General features: G+C 41.9%; 1 protein-coding gene across 1 annotated transcript in view; it reads left to right on the forward strand.

The window, feature by feature from the left end:
* The window catches only part of LOC137015605 (mucin-2-like), a 47176-nt gene that overhangs the window by 16619 nt on the left and 9378 nt on the right, over positions 1–21179 (forward strand). Inside the window, exons 14-35 of the mRNA XM_067380653.1 lie at positions 3965–4129; positions 4259–4353; positions 4448–4574; positions 5504–5759; positions 5875–5927; positions 6268–6368; positions 9057–9208; positions 9604–9742; positions 9934–10038; positions 10533–10712; positions 10845–11084; positions 11177–11333; positions 11805–11942; positions 12246–18485; positions 18570–18587; positions 18697–18836; positions 19046–19220; positions 19580–19827; positions 19932–20115; positions 20294–20507; positions 20608–20783; positions 20969–21038. Of these exons, the coding sequence (XP_067236754.1) occupies positions 3965–4129; positions 4259–4353; positions 4448–4574; positions 5504–5759; positions 5875–5927; positions 6268–6368; positions 9057–9208; positions 9604–9742; positions 9934–10038; positions 10533–10712; positions 10845–11084; positions 11177–11333; positions 11805–11942; positions 12246–18485; positions 18570–18587; positions 18697–18836; positions 19046–19220; positions 19580–19827; positions 19932–20115; positions 20294–20507; positions 20608–20783; positions 20969–21038 (9373 nt within the window). The remainder of the gene's footprint in view (positions 1–3964; positions 4130–4258; positions 4354–4447; positions 4575–5503; positions 5760–5874; positions 5928–6267; positions 6369–9056; positions 9209–9603; positions 9743–9933; positions 10039–10532; positions 10713–10844; positions 11085–11176; positions 11334–11804; positions 11943–12245; positions 18486–18569; positions 18588–18696; positions 18837–19045; positions 19221–19579; positions 19828–19931; positions 20116–20293; positions 20508–20607; positions 20784–20968; positions 21039–21179) is intronic.

Below are 21179 nucleotides of genomic sequence, written 5' to 3' on the forward strand. Positions count from 1 at the left end.
AAGGCTTCTCTAGATGAATGTTGAAATCGCCAAAAACTACAAGTGGGCTACCATCCTCTGGGAATGAGGACAACAGCATGTCCAGTTCCTCTACAAAGGTACCCAGTTGGCCTGGGGGGCGATAAATTACTACGATATGAATTTTGACAGGAATTGAGATTGTAATAGCATGAAACTCAAATGAATTGTAGTTGCACAGAGACGAATGAGTCGAGTATTTCCAATTGTCAGAAATGAGAAGACCTGTGCCCCCACCCCTCCCAGACTGGTGAGGGGTATGAGAGAAAATGAAGTTGTTAGAGAGAGCAGCAGGGGTTGCTGAGTCCTCTGGATGAATCCAGGTCTCAGTCAAGCCCAAGATATTAAGAGAAGAATTAGTAGCAAAGGCTGGAATGAAGTCAGCTTTGTTAACTGCTGACTGACAATTCCATAGACCCACAGAGACAGAGAGAGGAGTGTTAGTGTTAGAAGAGGAGTAAACAGGACGCAGGTTAGAAGCATTGCGCTGCCTTTTACGTGGGTTAGTGGAGCGTTGCTGAGAGACAACAGGAATGAGTTGAAAGCACATGCTGAGGAAGAAGGACAAGTGTGAAAGGAGGGAAGAAACTTAAGTGCCTACCGGTGTCGTTGCTCGGTGGAGTCGCACAGGTAGAGTCGCAGGTCTTTACCCGAGTCGGTCTTCACACAAGGAGGCTGAACGCTCCCGCTGACACTTCCGCGACAGCGCGCACACACAATTAATATACTGCTTATTAACACCTGATTGAAACGAGCTAGGCCCGCCTTGCAAATCAGCACTGCAAAAGCCTAAACCCGTGAATGGCTGAAAACCGAAACTAACTAAAGCTTAAGTGCGGGCAATAACACCAATAAAGTCTGCAAACGCGGCTGTTATTCTAGACAAGTACAATTAAAATACAATTATAGTCGAGGTAGGAAATAGGACAAACAAAGATACGAATTAAATCCTTCCTAGCAGCAAATAATAAACAAAGCAACTGACCCAGAACAGATATTAAGCAAAACACTTACGCGCTCATTCGTCCGTCACCACTGCCAGCTCGCTAGTCCACTAAGGGTAGGTTTAGGGGTGGAGTGTTTGTAGTCATTAATAAAAAAAAAAGAAGAGTTTTGGTAAATGGAAATAGGACAATGGTGTAAAAAGTCCACACATTGGGTCTCATTCATGAAACACGAGCAGAACGAATTTTTGTGTAAATCGTGTGTAAAGTGGTTCTGGCGTAAATTTTCAGATTCATTAAAATGTTCGTATTTTCCAAAATGTTAGTTGGTACGAAAGAAATCGACACCTGCTCCCAGCCATGCGTAAATAGTGCGTTTAACATCCGAATGTTTTGCTCATTAATAAGGCTGCATTTTAATTCACCTTAATAAGGTACATATTTACACAGCATTTTGAAAAAATATTATATATAGTAATTACATACGTTTTTTCATTTTACTTTTATTATGAGAGCCAGTAATAGCATCTGCAAACGGAGCACTTTAATCAAATAATTAATTGATTTCAATAGGGCTGGGCAAACTAATGGCCCCAAATGGCCAAAATCCTTCGTTTGGTGTCATAATATGATGCCCATATTTAGTTGTCAGTCGGATTTAATGGGCGGGATTTATGGTAATTGAGAATGAGCGTGCACGCGCGTCCCATTTACGACTGATTGGAATTCATTAACACACACACACATTTCACTATCACTTCTGACGTTTATGAAGTATTTGTGAATCAGGAGAAGAGTTTTCGGGAAGGTCTCTTTACGCGCAAATCACTCACATATTTACTCGTATATTTACGAATGTTTCATGAATGAGACCCATTGCATTTAAAAGAACACGCATTTTGATTGGTAATGACAGTCATATGTCATTTCATGAGGACAGACGTAACACGACATTGTCATTATTTTTACACCAGCTAGAGGGCGCATGAATTTAAAACATAAATATCTGTGGTAATAAGGTGGTTGAAAAACGTGGTTGTTTTTTTGAGGACAGTCTCGTTTTTGTAAGAAAAATCCATATTTAAAACTTTAGAAAGTAAAAATAACTACCTTCTGGCACTTTATAAATTTGCATATTTTTCTTACAAAAACACATTGCTTTACTTCAGAAGGCCTTTATTAACCCCTTGGAGTTGTATGGATTATATTTATGATGGATGATCCCTGTTTCCTTCATTTTCTCAAGCACTTTCTCCAGGACATGTTAAGAGACCACCAGCGTATCCACTCCAGAATGTCTGTCGGAAAACTCCTGTGTGAATGGTTAAAAACACGTTCCATGTCTGGCTTATAAATGTCCATAAATAAGGTTTGAATGTCCAGGAGCGACTGTTGGTCATAAAACAAACAAATGAGAGCAGGAGACAGCAAGCCAAACACATAGGCACCATCCTACCTTCCTTACCTTCCCAAGGCAAAGATGGCAAGCCATTGAAACCGGACGACACCGATGGTCCTGGAGGCTGAGGCAGAGCCACAGTTACCCTTTTTCCACCAGGCAGTTTAAATGCTGGTTCGGAGTCAAAGCCTAGTCTCAAATCAGTTCTTTGTCTTTCGACACCCAAAGCACCAGCTCCGAACCAGGAAAAGTGGTTTGTAAGTAGCACCAAAACATTGCTGGACTAGAAGTAAGAACCGCTTGTGTAACCGCCATTTTTGAAATAGCAGTAGCAGCTAATCAAGCTAATAGCAGCTCGATTGTAATCTCCGTCTATATACAAATTACGGCGAGCTGTGTTTGGATGCCGATGTAGGTTTGCAAAGCCATGAGCATCAATAGTAGCGAAACATCCTCCATTGTTGATGGAAGGCTTGTTCGAGATGCATCGGAGCAGTGCGGACCAATTGGCAGGTGACATCGGAGTGCCACGGGAGCGTTTGTAGAGCATTCGACTCCTTGTGCTTTTGGATCTTTCTCGCAGTGCTTTGATGTTATACGGCGATCACTCTGCGAGGAGCTGATGCATCTCAAACAAGCTTGGTGTGTTTGGTTTGGTGCTGCCACGCTAGCTTTGCTGTGAAATATGAGACGTATACAGTGACGTAAGACCTGGCTCTGTGCTTGCTCTCTAGCCCGTGGAAAGGCAACCTGGTTCTTAGAAGGCTCTTCAGTTGAACCAAATCCGAACTGGCACTAGAACTAGCTCTGAACTAGCATCCGGTTCGTGACAGAGGTGGAGCTAGGGTGTCAGAGGACTTGTGTTGGAGCCAGTTTGACTGAGGACCAAAGTGGAGCCCAACGGAGCTGAAGGGGTGGAGAGACGAAGTGTAGCTGAAGGCCCGTAAGTCCATGGTGCAGGCAGAGCAACGTCTGCCCAAGGTAGAGGTGGAGGGACGAGGCAGCCTGGTGGAGCCGTAAGGACGATGGTCCCAGACGGAGCCGAAGGAGGGAGGAGCCAATGTGGAGCCAACAGGCCGACGGGCCAAAATCCTCTTTACTAGGTGGAGCTGTAGACCAGAAAACCAGAAGCAATTCCACACCATAGAGTTTAGCCAGAGGAGAAGTCGAGGGGCTGATGGAATCGGATAGAGGAGTGGCTTGAATCAGAGCTCTGGCGTGACTGTGTGTAGCACGGTACAATACTGATTGGTCAATCGCTGTTATTTATAGTTTGTTAATTATCATACAGAGAATTTTAAAATTTTGTTTACATGATAAGATTTACACAATACATAACATTGTGGTGGGATGGTAAGGGGGGGTGGCTTTATAGAAGGGATGCTTTTTGTCATTTTTTTCAACAAATCGAGCCCTGCTGCTTACCATATTGATAACTATCAAAGCTTGACTTAAGTTACTCATTCATGCAGACGGTTAAAGCTGCACCTGTATGATTTTATATGAACGGCAGTTTGAGAATTAAACCGGATTTCCAATGATATCATGTGCATGTGACCCTATATGTTCCTCTTTTATTTGTGGTGTTCATTTCTTTGTGCAGGTCTCTGTGGAAATTTTAACAAAGTGCTGTCTGATGACCTGAAGACCCCTCAGGGCCTAGTGGAGGGTACAGCGGATTCCTTTGCAAATGCCTGGAAGGCCCAGTCCAACTGCCCTGACCATGAAGAGAGGATAGAAGACCCCTGTTCCTACAGCAGTGAGATCGGTGAGAGACATTTTTTTTGCAAAGAAGGCAGACTATTTACAACATCTAATTTTTGTATTGTGTTAAACCTTTACAGAAAATGTTTGCATATACAGTTTTGCTTGTAACCATATGTTATGATGCCTTTAGAGCAATTTGCCGAGCACTGGTGTTCCATGATGAAGGACAAGGAGAGTCTCTTTGCCAAATGTCACACCACTGTCAATCCAGACAGCTACTACAAAGTATGACCTGAAACAGGCAATTTTCAAAAATTGTAATGAACGTTACCTAACCTCCCACAATAAGAAGTGACACAACATGTTTATGTGCTTTCAGAGATGCAAATACTCCAGTTGTACCTGTAAGAGGAGTGAGGACTGTCTGTGTGCGGTGTTCTCCTCATACGCCCGGGCCTGTGCGGCTAAAGGAATATTCCTCCAAGGCTGGAGAGATATTGTGTGCGGTAAGGAAATGAAAGCAGATGTTTTGGTAGACATATAGATGTGAATCATTTAAGCTGAAAGATTTTAGATTTAGGTGTGACTAAACCATGAATGGTAATGGTAGTGAACGATAGCAATAATATAGTTTTGAAAACCATTCTAAAAAAAAAATTATTCCAGCTTATGATCGAAATAACATTGACAGCCAATTTGAATCCATCCTGCTTTAAAGGGGACCTATTATGCCCCTTTTCACAAGATGTCTCTGGTGTCCCCAGAATGTGTCTGTGAAGTTTCAACTTAAAATACCCCACAGATAATTTATTATACCATGTTGTAAAGCCTATTTTTGAGTTGAAGCAAAAACATGCTATTCTTCATCATCAAAGTTTACTATTTGCATGTTTTTTAAAGCTATATCAGTTTAAATTTCTGATAAATTGCTTTCTGAGCTAAGCTAATAGGGCACTTGTTCCAATGTGACATCAAATTGGAGTACATTCCTTGCTCATTTTGAGATTTATGGGGAAAATAACAAATGGAGTATAGATGGATTTTTACCACAACAGGGAGATTATGTACACACACTGCGGACACATAATTATGTTAAAAAACAATTTAAAAGTGAATTTTGCATAATAGGTCTCCTTTGAAGTGCTTGAGTATTTAAACTGGCAGATGGTAAAACCAAATATACTATAGAATAACTATAGACTATAGAATAACACTTAAAGGGACTTTGACAAAACTGCCACAAGCACTTAAAACACTCAAAAATTAATCCCTCATCATTTACTCACCTTCCTATCGTCCACTCCCACCAAAGTCTTTTAGGTTAGATGATTTGAGGTTGTCATTTCGAAAGAGCTCAGCTGTTTCCATTTTATAGAGTACAGGTCTGCACAACATGCACTTTTACAACACCTTCCTTTCAAACTTATCCCCACAGAGAAGTACACAGAGAACTGCCCGAAATCACAGAAATACTCCTATCAGCTGCAGAGCTGCCAGCGTACCTGTCTTTCTCTCGCCTCTGAGCGCCAAAGCTGCAGCGTTGACTTTGTGCCCGTTGATGGATGCGCATGTCCAGATGGATTCTACCAGGATAAGAAAGGACTGTGTGTACCTATTGAAAAATGTCCATGTGATTACAAAGGAGAGACAGTCCAACCTGGCACGTCTATCAACATTAATAATGAACACTGGTAAGTGAATGATACTATTACTTATGCAGTATTTGTAAAGAATTAAAAGTCTTGAAATGTACTCGTTCGAATCTGTAAATTTTAAACCTAAGGCAATCTGATACTTTCTCTCCAGTGTTTGCGTGAATGGAACATTGCACTGTCAGTCTTGGAAAACCCAAATTTTGGGTAAGAATAAATACATTTAGATACCTCTCTTTTACACCCTGAACATTAAACAGGTTAAAGGACAAGTGTTGTAGATTGTATTGAACCTAGAATATACTTTAAATGAGTTTGCTGTTGGTGTACATGTACTGTGTAATTATGGTTACACAGAATGGAATATCCTATCAGATGCACAGTGAAAGTAACTTGTTTAGATAACCAACGATAGTAGGCTATTAACAGTTGTAAAATTGCTCAAAACCACAGTAAGGTTATGTTTCTTAGGTCTCCAACTGTGGTTTACAATATAAAACTCTTCCCCACGAGTATTTTTTTTTCTGTATCTGACTGTCTTTTGCAGAGTGTCCTACTCCAAAGGTTTTCTTCAACTGCAGTACAGCAGGCCCAGATGAACATGGATTGGCATGTGCACAGACTTGTATGCAAAAGGAAGTTTATTGTGTGAGTCTAGTTTCCAATCTCTCTTGTCTTCTCAAAGTGTATCCCTTCATCCTGCTAATGCCATTTTCAAGGGTGGAACAGCTTTTCACCTGAACTACCCAGCCAGCACAGCATGGTGGGGCCCAGATGGGTGTCACCTGGGCTGTCTAACTGGGGCCCAGACATTTTTGTCCACAGTTTCCATGGAGGCCCCACATGGGTTAGCCCAGATGAAATGAACACTGCTCAGTGTGCACACTACAGGCTGTTAAATGTAACACAGAAACATGCTGGAGTTAATGAGATAATAAGATGATAACGAGCAGAATCACCAAAGGACAGAGGAACAACAAGAACTACAACTTCAGCCACAGCCGTCGATGAAATCAACTGAAGATAAAAGACAAATCATTATCATAGAAAAGATCCATCACAAAGTTGTTAACATTCTTTTCATATAAAGTTCAGTCATTAGATCAGCAAATAATGCCACTTCATGAAGACAATTATATTCTTATCACCAACAACCGCCAGTGTTGCGGTGGTGGGGTCCAAATGGGGACCCCATATATATGTCACTTTTCAGTTATCTTGAACACTTGTCACAGATTGTGAGTGAATGCGATCACCATTTCCTCTTTACTATTGTACAGAACGAAATAAACATGAATGAAAATAAAAAATATATATATATGTTGAAAGATGTAGCTTACCGAAATCTGTATCACATCAGTCATCAGTGTTGCAAACAATTTCACGTAACAATATACCTCAGAAAACATTTATTGACCATAAACTTATAGTCAGTAAGACAAATAACAAAACTTAATTATGCAAGTAAGCATAAGTAACTTTATTATTATAAAATTGACTTAAACTAGGGTGCTCGTCTGTTTTCATTTTATTCTGTAGACTGAACTCGCGCTCTGCTGCCACACTGGAGCGCGCTCACCAACTACTGGACAGGGGTGGGAATTACAGTTACAAGCTACATAATCTGTCAAAATGACGGACGGGCTGCAGATTTTTTCCGTCACTGCTAAAAAAATTCCATCAAAGACGGAAAATTTTCGGTTAACGTGACCTCTTATATTTTATACATATATATAAAATGTCACTTTACCACTGGTGACACTCCACGACCGCGGACAACAGATAAACACATTGTCTCTTACCTTTCTTGCCATAGCAAACAGCAAGAGCAGCCAGAAAAACACTAACACTAAAACAATCAAACTGAAGTAAGCACTGACCTCGATCACCGTGACATCAAACCAAACTTATTTTCAACAAATCATCAACATCTAAACCTCTGGTAATTCTCAATAACAACTTTTGTAGATGTATGTCAGAAATAAAGTCAGTCTGGTTAGTAATAAGTGAAGCTGGTAATGCTGTTTGTTGAGATGTTTAATCAGATCTTCAGAGATTTAATGTCTTTTATCTTCAGTTGATTTCATCGAAGGCTGTGGCTGAAGTTGTAGTTCTTGTTGTTCCTCTGTCCTTCGGTGATTCTGCTCGTTATCACCTAATTATCTCATTAACTCCAGCATGTTTCTGTGTTACATTTAACAGCCTGTAGTGTGCACACTGAGCAGTGTTCATTTCATCTGGGCTAACCCATGTGGGGCCTCCATGGAAACTGGACAAAAATTACAAAAATGTCATTTTTTCTAAACCCAACCCACACTCTAATGTGGGCAAATCTCAAAAAGCCCCTCTGTTTATGGTCTCGCCCATCAGTCATTAATGTCCTGCAGAGACCTGTACTTGGGCTTGCTTTGATACTGAAAGAATGAATGACTCTTTGATTCAGTCATAAAGACAGTGACTTACCACCACCTACTGGTGGTTTTAATGTAATATTTAAAAGTATCACCACTTCGTTTTTATCATCATTGTATTTATTGAATGTTGTTTCTTTTTTTTTTTTTTTTTTTTTTTTTTTTAAAGCATTATTTATTTTATAAAGGTAATTATAAAGGTAAAAAAAAAAGCCCTGGAAAAAAATTGAAAAAAGGTGTAACTACACTATGCATGAGGAAAAGAGAGGCTATGCAGAAGGATATTAAATCCCTCTAAAAATTGAGAACCACTGAAAAAGGATATGTAGAACTGCACAAGGGCTACTGCTTAGAGTGCAATGTCAATACAACCTGTTACCTTGATTCAAATTTTTCATTAGCTTAAATGAATTGGTCTAAAGAGAAAAATTATAATGACTATTTTGGCTAAAGATTACATATAAAATAGCCATCAAAATTAATGTTCATAACTAGTTTGACTAAAATTAATGACTTAAACTTGACAAAAATGCAATGAGTTTTCATTGACTAAAACTAGACTATAATATGAAAGACAAAAATGGCAAAAAATGTGACTAAGACTAAAGAGCATTTTCATCTGAAGATAAAGGCTAAGACTAAATCTAAAATGGCTGCTAAAATTAGAGTTCTTAGTAGTCTTCTGGGAAGTATGAAAAAAATAGCAGTTAAGTGAACTACCTCATTCAGCTGAGTGCTACTAATTAACTTAACTAATTTAACTTAATAGTTAGTTAAACTTAAAAGTTAGTTAATAGTTGTCACAAGAATGTTAATAGTGCGTTTACTCATTTGTTCCACATAGTTATTCACAAATGACGGAACAGTATTCTAAAGTGTTACCCTCTTTGTGTTTTTCTCTTTTTCTCCCTCTTCACACCCACAGTTCTCACAGGAATGTGAATCTGGATGCCAGTGTCCTAAAGGTCTACTGGACAATGGCGAAGGAAAATGTGTTACACCTCATGAATGTCCGTGTCCTCATGATGGAGATCTTCATAAACCGGGGGAAAAGATAACTGTAGATTGCAATACGTGGTGCGTAACCAACACCCTTTTGCATAGCTTTTTTTAAAGTTACATTTAATATTAGGACCACACAGAATCTACATTTGCAAAAATTTGCTGAAGTCTGTTATTCACAAAATTCTACATTTGCCCCTTCCTTTTATTAGCGTATATTTGTTTTTCCTTGTTATAATTGCGGCTGCATGCCTGGGCATTGCTGTAACTCAGTCAGTAGAGGCTAGCAGGTCATGGGTTCAATCACCAGTATGATATAATATTTATACCTAAATTTCAATGTAGATAAAAGCATAACAATCATCTACCAAATGCATGTAATCCTGAATGAAGACATAATGTTTTAGGTTCTAAAAAGCTAACTAGTTTATGTAAACACAAGTCCACTTGATATATTTCTCTGTTTACAGCACTTGTCGAGGGGGTACATGGATATGTACAGAAAAAAAGTGTCCAGGCGTCTGCACAATATACGGAAGTGGACATTATAAAACTTTCGACCAGCAAAGATTTGGCTTCAGGGGAGACTGCAGTTATATAGCTGCACAGGTACCAGTACTTTTGTTGTTTTATTATCTGTGCATCTTTATTGTAACCGTGTGACTCACGGCCTGCTATCATTGGTGAAACTTCTGCATAAATTTTTTTTTAATTACTAATAACCACTTTATTCGGCAAGCAGGTGGCATAATTTATGTTTTTGTATTGCTGTCATTTAGTAACATCCTCTTGTTTTTAAGGACAAATGTGGAAATAAGACAGGAAATTTCTATGTAATCACTGAAAATATTCCTTGTGGAACAACAGGGACAACATGCTCAAAGGCTGTTGTCATCATTTTGGGGGTAAGATTAGGTCTCTATGATATTAAGTAGAACCATCTTGAATAACATGCAAAATCCAGTACAACGCATTCAGTGTTTAAATAAAGGATAAACATTGAACTGTCTTGAAATAAAGAATAAATACACATTGAACTGAATGACACTATTGCCTTCAGTAGAGCTGCTTATATAGCTGAATAGAACTTGTTTCATAATTAATTAATTTTACACATTCACTGAACTACACTGAATCAGCATTGGACTGAATTGAGCTGAATAATTACACTATTATTTTCCTACAGCTGCTTTACAGCAGAATTTGAATTTGTCTCATATTTGATGATGTTTGCATCATTAATTATGTTACTTCCTGTTTGTTACCGTGAAGCTGCTTTGAAACACTTTATATTGTATTAAGCACTATAAAGAAGTGACGATGCATTTAGTATATGAAACAATATCCTCAATTTCATCCTGATTTTTTTTTCTTTTTTTTTTCTCTTGCATACTCACAGGAAACTGTGCTAGAGCTTTCTGATGGGACTGTAAAAGTCTCTAATACTACTAGTGGACCACAGATCAACTATATAGAGAGAAAAATTGGGATGTACCTTGTTATTGATACTGACATGGGACTGACAGTTTTGTGGGACCGCAAAACCACCGTCCACATCATTCTGCAACCTCAGCACATGGTGAGTGATCCAGAATAATCCAGAATTCATTCCACTGATGAAACATCTGTAATAAAGTTCTGACATTGATTTTGATAATTCCAGAGATAAGCTTACTACTCAGTTTTAGTAGAGTGATCTTTGTTTTTACAGGAAAATGTATGTGGCCTATGTGGAAATTTTAATGGGAATGGGAAAGATGACTTCACCACTCAAGGCACTTTGCAAACCACAAATCTAATGGAGTTTGTTGATAGCTGGAAAGTGTCAAGCAGATGTCCTGATTCTGCACCAGACTTTGATCCATGCTTTGAGACCCCCAATCGTGTGGCTTGGGCAAGAAAAGAATGTATAATCATAATGGAAGATAAGTTCAGAAATTGCTCTAAAAAGGTACAGTTTGAAAGCCTTTTGAGGCAATAAACGAAGTTCCCTGTAATGTTGTAAACAAGAATCCACCATAACATATGGAAATGTTCCCATAGGTGGATCCAGAGCCATATTATGAAAACTGTGTGAAGGATTCGTGTGCATGTGACACAGGTGGAGATTGTGAGTGCCTCTGTACAGCTGTGGCAGCTTACGCTCAAGCCTGCAATGATGCAGGTGTTTATGTTGATTGGAGAACACCTGAGTTCTGCCGTAAGCATCTTTAATTCTAGTGCACATTTTAAGGGTCCGTTCACACAGAACATGTTTTTTTCCACTCCAATGCTGTACTTTTCTGTTGTTTTTCTATGTAAACATGTGCTAGATGGACATGTATGACCGTTGCGCTCACGTCTTGCTTCGTTTGTAGCATCTCGCACATGACATGGCATTCTAAATTAAAATCAGTTCAACTTCTAAAAAACACATCTCAATACCTTGCTTTTTTTTTCCCCATTACACTGCCTGCGTCTCGCGTTTTTCAAAGCAAAAATGTGTTTTGTGTGAACAAGCCTTAAGTGTAAATTTTGAATGTGATTTTCTTGCAGAACCTGATTTTCAGCCATCTTGCTTTCACAGAGAAAGATGATGCAAACCAATTGATTGTCTGATCAACATTTTTTCATTAATGCAGAGCATTTTCTGTGAGTACATGTTCATACTTATGTCCATTTTCCCTATCAGCTGTGTACTGTGACTACTACAATAAAAAAGTAGAAGAAGAAGATGAAGAAGAATGCATATGGCATTACAGACCATTTACACCTTGGTACAAAACCTGTTCCAACAAGGTTATCAACAACACTTTACCCAATGTGGAAGGTGAGTTTTTGAAGATTGTTTATACATAGTGCAGACTAGATGTTTCTTGGCCTTATATATAGTGCTAAACATTAATGTTTGCCAGGTTCTGGACACTGAAAAAGGCTCCTAGCCAAAATGTCTGTCTTATTTTATCCTCTATTGTGAACTAATAAAAATCTTATCATGGACAATTTTTTAAAGGGCAGAACATTTTTTGCTAAGTTTAAAAGCCATGGTTGATGGGCCACTAAGAAATGTTTATGAACCTACAAATACCTCATTTGTCTGTAATACCTCAATTGAATAATTTGTTTTGTGCAGGATGTTTTCCAAAATGTCCAAAGGATAATCCTATTTTTGATGAGGAACAACAGATATGTGTGAAGAATTGTGGTGGTCCTCCTCCTCCTTCAACACCGACAACCACCTCCACTACTTCAATTACGCCTCAGCCACCTGTTTCAACAGAAGTACCATCTACAACTAGTACAACTCCTGGTACACCACCTCCTTCAACACCGACAAGCACCTCCACTACTCCAGTTACACCTCGGCCACCTGTTTCAACAGAAGTACCATCTACTACTAGTACAACCCCTGGCACACCACCTCCTTCAACACCGACAAGCACCTCCACCACTCCAGTTACACCTCAGCCACCTGTTTCAACAGAAGTACCATCTACAACTAGTACAACCCCTGGCACACCACCTCCTTCAACACCGACAAGCACCTCCACTACTCCAGTTACACCTCGGCCACCTGTTTCAACAGAAGTACCATCTACAACTAGTACAACCCCTGGCACACCACCTCCTTCAACACCGACAAGCACCTCCACTACTCCAGTTACACCTCGGCCACCTGTTTCAACAGAAGTACCATCTACAACTAGTACAACCCCTGGCACACCACCTCCTTCAACATCGACAAGCACCTCCACTACTCCAGTTACACCTCGGCCACCTGTTTCAACAGAAGTACCATCTACAACTAGTACAACTCCTGGCACACCACCTCCTTCAACACCGACAAGCACCTCCACTACTCCAGTTACACCTCAGCCACCTGTTTCAACAGAAGTACCATCTACAACTAGTACAACCCCTGGCACACCACCTCCTTCAACACCGACAAGCACCTCCACTACTCCAGTTACACCTCGGCCACCTGTTTCAACAGAAGTACCATCTACAACTAGTACAACCCCTGGCACACCACCTCCTTCAACACCGACAAGCACCTCCACTACTCCAGTTACACCTCGGCCACCTGTTTCAACAGAAATACCATCTACAACTAGTACAACCACTGGCACACCACCTCCTTCAACACCGACAAGCACCTCCACTACTCCAGTTACACCTCGGCCACCTGTTTCAACAGAAGTACCATCTACAACTAGTACAACCCCTGGCACACCAGCTCCTTCAACACCGACAAGCACCTCCACTACTCCAGTTACACCTCGGCCACCTGTTTCAACAGAAGTACCATCTACAACTAATACAACCCCTGGCACACCACCTCCTTCAACACCGACAAGCACCTCCACTACTGCAGTTACACCTCGGCCACCTGTTTCAACAGAAGTACCATCTACAACTAGTACAACCCCTGGCACACCACCTCCTTCAACACCGACAAGCACCTCCACTACTCCAGTTACACCTCGGCCACCTGTTTCAACAGAAGTACCATCTACAACTAGTACAACTCCTGGCACACCACCTCCTTCAACACCGACAAGCACCTCCACTACTCCAGTTACACCTCGGCCACCTGTTTCAACAGAAGTACCATCTACAACTAGTACAACCCCTGGCACACCACCTCCTTCAACACCGACAAGCACCTCCACTACTCCAGTTACACCTCGGCCACCTGTTTCAACAGAAGTACCATCTACAACTAGTACAACCCCTGGCACACCACCTCCTTCAACACCGACAAGCACCTCCACTACTCCAATTACACCTCGGCCACCTGTTTCAACAGAAGTACCATCTACAACTAGTACAACCCCTGGCACATCACCTCCTTCAACACCGACAAGCACCTCCACTACTCCAATTACACCTCGGCCACCTGTTTCAACAGAAGTACCATCTACAACTAGTACTTCAACACCAACAACCACCTCCACTACTCCAGTTACACCTCGGCCACCTGTTTCAACAGAAGTACCATCTACAACTAGTACAACCCCTGGCACACCACCTCCTTCAACACCAACAAGCACCTCCACTACTCCAGTTACACCTCGGCCACCTGTTTCAACAGAAGTACCATCTACAACTAGTACAACCCCTGGCACACCAGCTCCTTCAACACCGACAAGCACCTCCACTACTCCAGTTACACCTCGGCCACCTGTTTCAACAGAAGTACCATCTACAACTAGTACAACCCCTGGCACACCACCTCCTTCAACACCGACAAGCACCTCCACTACTCCAATTACACCTCGGCCACCTGTTTCAACAGAAGTACCATCTACAACTAGTACAACCCCTGGCACACCACCTCCTTCAACACCGACAAGCACCTCCACTACTCCAATTACACCTCGGCCACCTGTTTCAACAGAAGTACCATCTACAACTAGTACAACCCCTGGCACACCACCTCCTTCAACACCGACAAGGACCTCCACTACTCCAGTTACACCTCGGCCACCTGTTTCAACAGAAATACCATCTACAACTAGTACAACCCCTGGCACACCACCTCCTTCAACACCGACAAGCACCTCCACTACTCCAGTTACACCTCGGCCACCTGTTTCAACAGAAGTACCATCTACAACTAGTACAACCCCTGGCACACCACCTCCTTCAACACCGACAAGCACCTCCACTACTCCAGTTACACCTCGGCCACCTGTTTCAACAGAAGTACCATCTACAACTAGTACAACCCCTGGCACACCACCTCCTTCAACACCGACAAGCACCTCCACTACTCCAGTTTCACCTCGGCCACCTGTTTCAACAGAAGTACCATCTACAACTAGTACAACTCCTGGCACACCACCTCCTTCAACACCGACAAGCACCTCCACTACTCCAATTACACCTCGGCCACCTGTTTCAACAGAAGTACCATCTACAACTAGTACAACCCCTGGCACACCAGCTCCTTCAACACCGACAAGCACCTCCACTACTCCAATTACACCTCGGCCACCTGTTTCAACAGAAGTACCATCTACAACTAGTACAACCCCTGGCACACCACCTCCTTCAACACAGACAAGCACCTCCACTACTCCAGTTACACCTCGGCCACCTGTTTCAACAGAAGTACCATCTACAACTGGTACTTCAACACCAACAACCACCTCCACTAGTCCAGTTACACCTCGGCCACCTGTTTCAACAGAAGTACCATCTACAACTAGTACAACCCCTGGCACACCAGCTCCTTCAACACCGACAAGCACCTCCACTACTCCAGTTACACCTCGGCCACCTGTTTCAACAGAAGTACCATCTACAACTAGTACAACCCCAGGCACACCACCTCCTTCAACACCGACAAGCACCTCCACTACTCCAATTACACCTCGGCCACCTGTTTCAACAGAAGTACCATCTACAACTAATACAACTCCTGGCACACCACCTCCTTCAAAACCGACAAGCACCTCCACTACTCCAGTTACACCTCGGCCACCTGTTTCAACAGAAGTACCATCTACAACTAGTACAACCCCTGGCACACCACCTCCTTCAACACGGACAAGCGCCTCCACTACTCCAGTTACACATCGGCCACCTGTTTCAACAGAAGTGCCATCTACAACTAGTACAACCCCTGGCACACCACCTCCTTCAACACCGACAAGCACCTCCACTACTCCAGTTACACCTCGGCCACCTGTTTCAACAGAAGTGCCATCTACAACTAGTACAACCCCTGGCACACCACCTGCTTCAACACCGACAAGCACCTCCACTACTCCAGTTTCACCTCGGCCACCTGTTTCAACAGAAGTACCATCTACAACGAGTACAACTCCTGGCACACCACCTCCTTCAACACCGACAAGCACCTCCACTACTCCAGTTACACCTCGGCCACCTGTTTCAACAGAAGTACCATCTACAACTAGTACAACCCCTGGCACACCACCTCCTTCAACACCGACAAGCACCTCCACTACTCCAGTTACACGTCGGCCACCTGTTTCAACAGAAGTACCATCTACAACTAGTACAACCCCTGGCACACCACCTCCTTCAACACCGACAAGCACCTCCACTACTCCAATTACACCTCGGCCACCTGTTTCAACAGAAGTACCATCTACAACTAGTACAACCCCTGGCACACCACCTCCTTCAACACCGACAAGCACCTCCACTACTCCAATTACACCTCGGCCACCTGTTTCAACAGAAGTACCATCTACAACTAGTACTTCAACACCAACAACCACCTCCACTACTCCAGTTACACCTCGGCCACCTGTTTCAACAGAAGTACCATCTACAACTAGTACAACCCCTGGCACACCACCTCCTTCAACACCAACAAGCACCTCCACTACTCCAGTTACACCTTGGCCACCTGTTTCAACAGAAGTACCATCTACAACTAGTACAACCCCTGGCACACCAGCTCCTTCAACACCGACAAGCACCTCCACTACTCCAGTTACACCTCGGCCACCTGTTTCAACAGAAGTACCATCTACAACTAGTACAACCCCTGGCACACCACCTCCTTCAACACCGACAAGCACCTCCACTACTCCAATTACACCTCGGCCACCTGTTTCAACAGAAGTACCATCTACAACTAGTACAACCCCTGGCACACCACCTCCTTCAACACCGACAAGCACCTCCACTACTCCAATTACACCTCGGCCACCTGTTTCAACAGAAGTACCATCTACAACTAGTACAACCCCTGGCACACCACCTCCTTCAACACCGACAAGCACCTCCACTACTCCAGTTACACCTCGGCCACCTGTTTCAACAGAAGTACCATCTACAACTAGTACAACCCCTGGCACACCACCTCCTTCAACACCGACAAGCACCTCCACTACTCCAGTTACACCTCGGCCACCTGTTTCAACAGAAGTACCATCTACAACTAGTACAACCCCTGGCACACCAGCTCCTTCAACACCGACAAGCACCTCCACTACTCCAATTACACCTCGGCCACCTGTTTCAACAGAAGTACCATCTACAACTAGTACAACCCCTGGCACACCACCTCCTTCAACACCGACAAGCACCTCCACTACTCCAGTTACACCTCGGCCACCTGTTTCAACAGAAGTACCATCTACAACTAGTACAACCCCTGGCACACCAGCTCCTTCAACACCGACAAGCACCTCCACTACTCCAGTTACACCTCGGCCACCTGTTTCAACAGAAGTACCATCTACAACTAGTACAACCTCTGCCACACCACCTCCTTCAACACCGACAAGCACCTCCACTATTCCAGTTACACCTCGGCCACCTGTTTCAACAGAAGTACCATCTACAACTAGTACAACCCCTGGTACACCAGCTCCTTCAATACCGACAAGCACCTCCACTACTCTAATTACACCTCGGCCACCTGTTTCAACAGAAGTACCATCTACAACTAGTACAACCCCTGGCACACCAGCTCCTTCAATACCGACAAGCACCTCCACTACTCCAGTTTCACCTCAGCCACCTGTTTCAACAGAAGTACAACCTACAACTAGTACAACCCCTGGCACACCACCTCCTTCAACACCGACAAGCACCTCCACTACTCCAATTACACCTCGGCCACCTGTTTCAACAGAAGTACCATCTACAACTAGTACAACCCCTGGCACACCACCTCCTTCAACACAGACAAGCACCTCCACTACTCCAATTACACCTCGGCCACCTGTTTCAACAGAAGTACCATCTACAACTGGTACTTCAACACCAACAACCACCTCCACTACTCCAGTTACACCTCGGCCACCTGTTTCAACAGAAGTACCATCTACAACTAGTACAACCCCTGGCACACCACCTCCTTCAACACCGACAAGCACCTCCACTACTCCAATTACACCTCGGCCACCTGTTTCAACAGAAGTACCATCTACAACTGGTACTTCAACACCAGCAACCACCTCCACTACTCCAGTTACACCTCGGCCACCTGTTTCAACAGAAGTACCATCTACAACTAGTACAACCCCTGGCACACCAGCTCCTTCAACACCGACAAGCACCTCCACTACTCCAGTTACACCTCGGCCACCTGTTTCAACAGAAGTACCATCTACAACTAGTACAACCCCTGGCACACCAGCTCCTTCAACACCGACAAGCACCTCCACTACTCCAATTACACCTCGGCCACCTGTTTCAACAGAAGTACCATCTACAACTAGTACAACCCCTGGCACACCACCTCCTTCAACACCGACAAGCACCTCCACTACTCCAATTACTCCTCGGCCACCTGTTTCAACAGAAGTACCATCTACAACTAGTACTTCAACACCAACAACCACCTCCACTACTCCTACACCTCCAATTATTTTCACTGAAAGTACCACAAGTACCCCTATAACACATACAGAAGAGCAAATTGTCAATACAACAACTATTACACTGTGTTTTTGTGTGTTTCAAGGAAGACAATATAAGCCTGGTTAGTAACTATACATTTAATTTTTAAATTATTGATGTTTTCTCGACTTTTCTGAAATACTCCAGCAATTCTGTTGTACATGTGTTTTGATTTACTTTCTTTTTAATAGGAGAGTCAATATTGCATACGAAGGACAATGGCTCAGGGATTTGTCTGACTATGATCTGCTCCATAACTTGTGCTATTCAGAACAGTACAGAGCCATGTCCAACACCACCACCAATCGTCTGTCCTAAATGGAACAAAACTGTAAAATATACATTTTACATATATTTTCATTAAGTTTTTGATTACACAATATTTGTATAATTGCATAGTAATTTTTTATTTCAAAGTAAAAATTGTATGTTTTTTTGCAAGAATTTGTTATTATTTTTTGTTCTTCATGCAAAAATGAATATCATTCAATTTACCTTGCATCAGTTGCTCTAATTTAGTATTTTTTGCAATGTTTCCAGGCTAACGAGATCTTTCACATATGTGACTGTATTATGGGAAAGTGCATAAAGGGAGACATCATGGAGATTGTCCAACATCAATGTCCTTTTCCGAAGAGCATCACATGTAAAAATAACCAGCCAGCAGTGCTGGTCTATGATGAGCTACACTGCTGCCGGCAATACACCTGTGACTGTAAGTAAACTGTCGATCTCAAGTTCTTCAAGGTCTAACTTTGATGTTGTCATTACAAAAAATATTCCATCTTTGTGAGTCTGCTTCACAATGTGCTGACATTTATGTCAAGCAAATGCATGTATGACAGCTTTTAAATCTTTAACCTTAAGGGGTCTAATCCATTTGTATTATGGACTCACAGAGATGGATTTTTTTAATCTAAAAATCTATCTTCCTCTGAAGAAAGTAAGTTATATACATATGAGGGTGAGTAAATTATGACTGTTCATTTTTGGTTGGAGAACTTTTTAAGATATAAGCTTATTTACCATATTTGAAGTCATTTTATCTAACAGTATGTTAACACTCTCTTGTAGGCTTTTGTCAGGGTTGGGGTGGCTCGCATTACCTCACATTTGATGGACTCCCCTACACTTACCAAGGGAACTGCACTTATATATTAATGGAGGAAATTAGCCCTAAATACAATTTGAAGATCTACATTGACAATGTATACTGTGATATCCATGAGTCTGTATCCTGTCCCAGATCCATTATTGTTTCTTATAACAATCAAGTCATAACACTTAGAAATCATAGGTTCATGGAAGGTGCGGCTCTACAGGTGAGACCTACAGTAGAATTGTAAAAAGATTTTGAGTATGTGTTAGATCTGCACTGTATTGTAAATTAACAGGTTTTCTTTTTGATTGCCTGTTATTCTATAAGGCACTGAAGGACAATGTTAATCTAACACTGCCATATACTCAAAATGGTGTGAGGGTTATCAAATCAAGCCTGAACTTGATCTTGGAGGTTCCAGAGCTACAAGTCGTTGTAACATTTGGAAACACAGACTTTAGCATCAACCTGCCATTCCAGCATTTTGGAAAGAACACACAAGGTCACTGTGGTAAGTCAGCTCATTAAAAAGTTTAAAACATTAGAAGTCATATCAGGTTACTTTTAGCAATAAAATCATAAGGTGTGGTGCATAACAGATTTAAAATTAAGTAGGAAAGCTGATGTTGTATGAAGGGGTTTGTTTTTGTGAATTAGTATGCTTAATTATTTCAAATCACTGCAACAAGGAACATGCAACAACAACCAGACTGATGACTGCATGCTGCCTGGAGGGATCTTGGTCAATGATTGTGCAGTGATGGCAGATCACTGGACAGCCAGTGGTGTGGATGGCAAAAACTGCACTAAACCAAGTCCAAGAAGTCCAGTCTGGAATATATCCACACCCATGCCAATAACACCATACCAGCCCCATGTTGACTGCTATCATCTCCAGAGCAAGTGAGTTAATTCTATGTTGTGTAAAGTTCAATAAACCATGCTTTGCCTCAAAAGTGTATTTACCCTTCCAATCATCTGTTTTCATTTTGAACTTCCTCAGGGTGTTTGAAGCATGCCATTCCCATGTGTCTCCTGAAAATTTCTTTTTAGCCTGTCAGTATGATAGTTCTCATATGAGTGACCCCTCAGTAGTGTGTGCCAGTCTGCAGAGCTACGCGAGGGCTTGCTCTCAGGTTGGGGTTTGCATTCACTGGAGAAACTACACTAGCCTTTGCAGTAAGTTCATTAATAAAATAAATTAAAATTTCCTTTATATAAAATATAAGGATATAAAATGTTATATAAAAAATATTTATATAAAAAAGGATTTATCCATTGTATAAAAGAATAATAATGGACCTATTTTCTGTAGGACCTGTAAAGATTTGAATTAAAAGATGGTTTTAACTTTTCTTCCTCAGATATTATATGTCCAGAAGATAAAATATTCTTGCCTTGTGGTCCAGCCGAACCACCAACTTGTAGAGGCGGGTATGTACATTTTTACTTTTATTTTGAAATAATTCAGCGGCTCAATGTCTATCCATTTTTATGTTGTTTTCAGTCTATTCATTTAACTCTACTCGTTTAAACACACAATCACACAACAGTTGAATTTGACCTAAATCTGAT

Source organism: Chanodichthys erythropterus, chromosome 24, assembly GCF_024489055.1.
Source record: "Chanodichthys erythropterus isolate Z2021 chromosome 24, ASM2448905v1, whole genome shotgun sequence".
In the NCBI taxonomy this organism is placed as follows: domain Eukaryota; kingdom Metazoa; phylum Chordata; class Actinopteri; order Cypriniformes; family Xenocyprididae; genus Chanodichthys; species Chanodichthys erythropterus.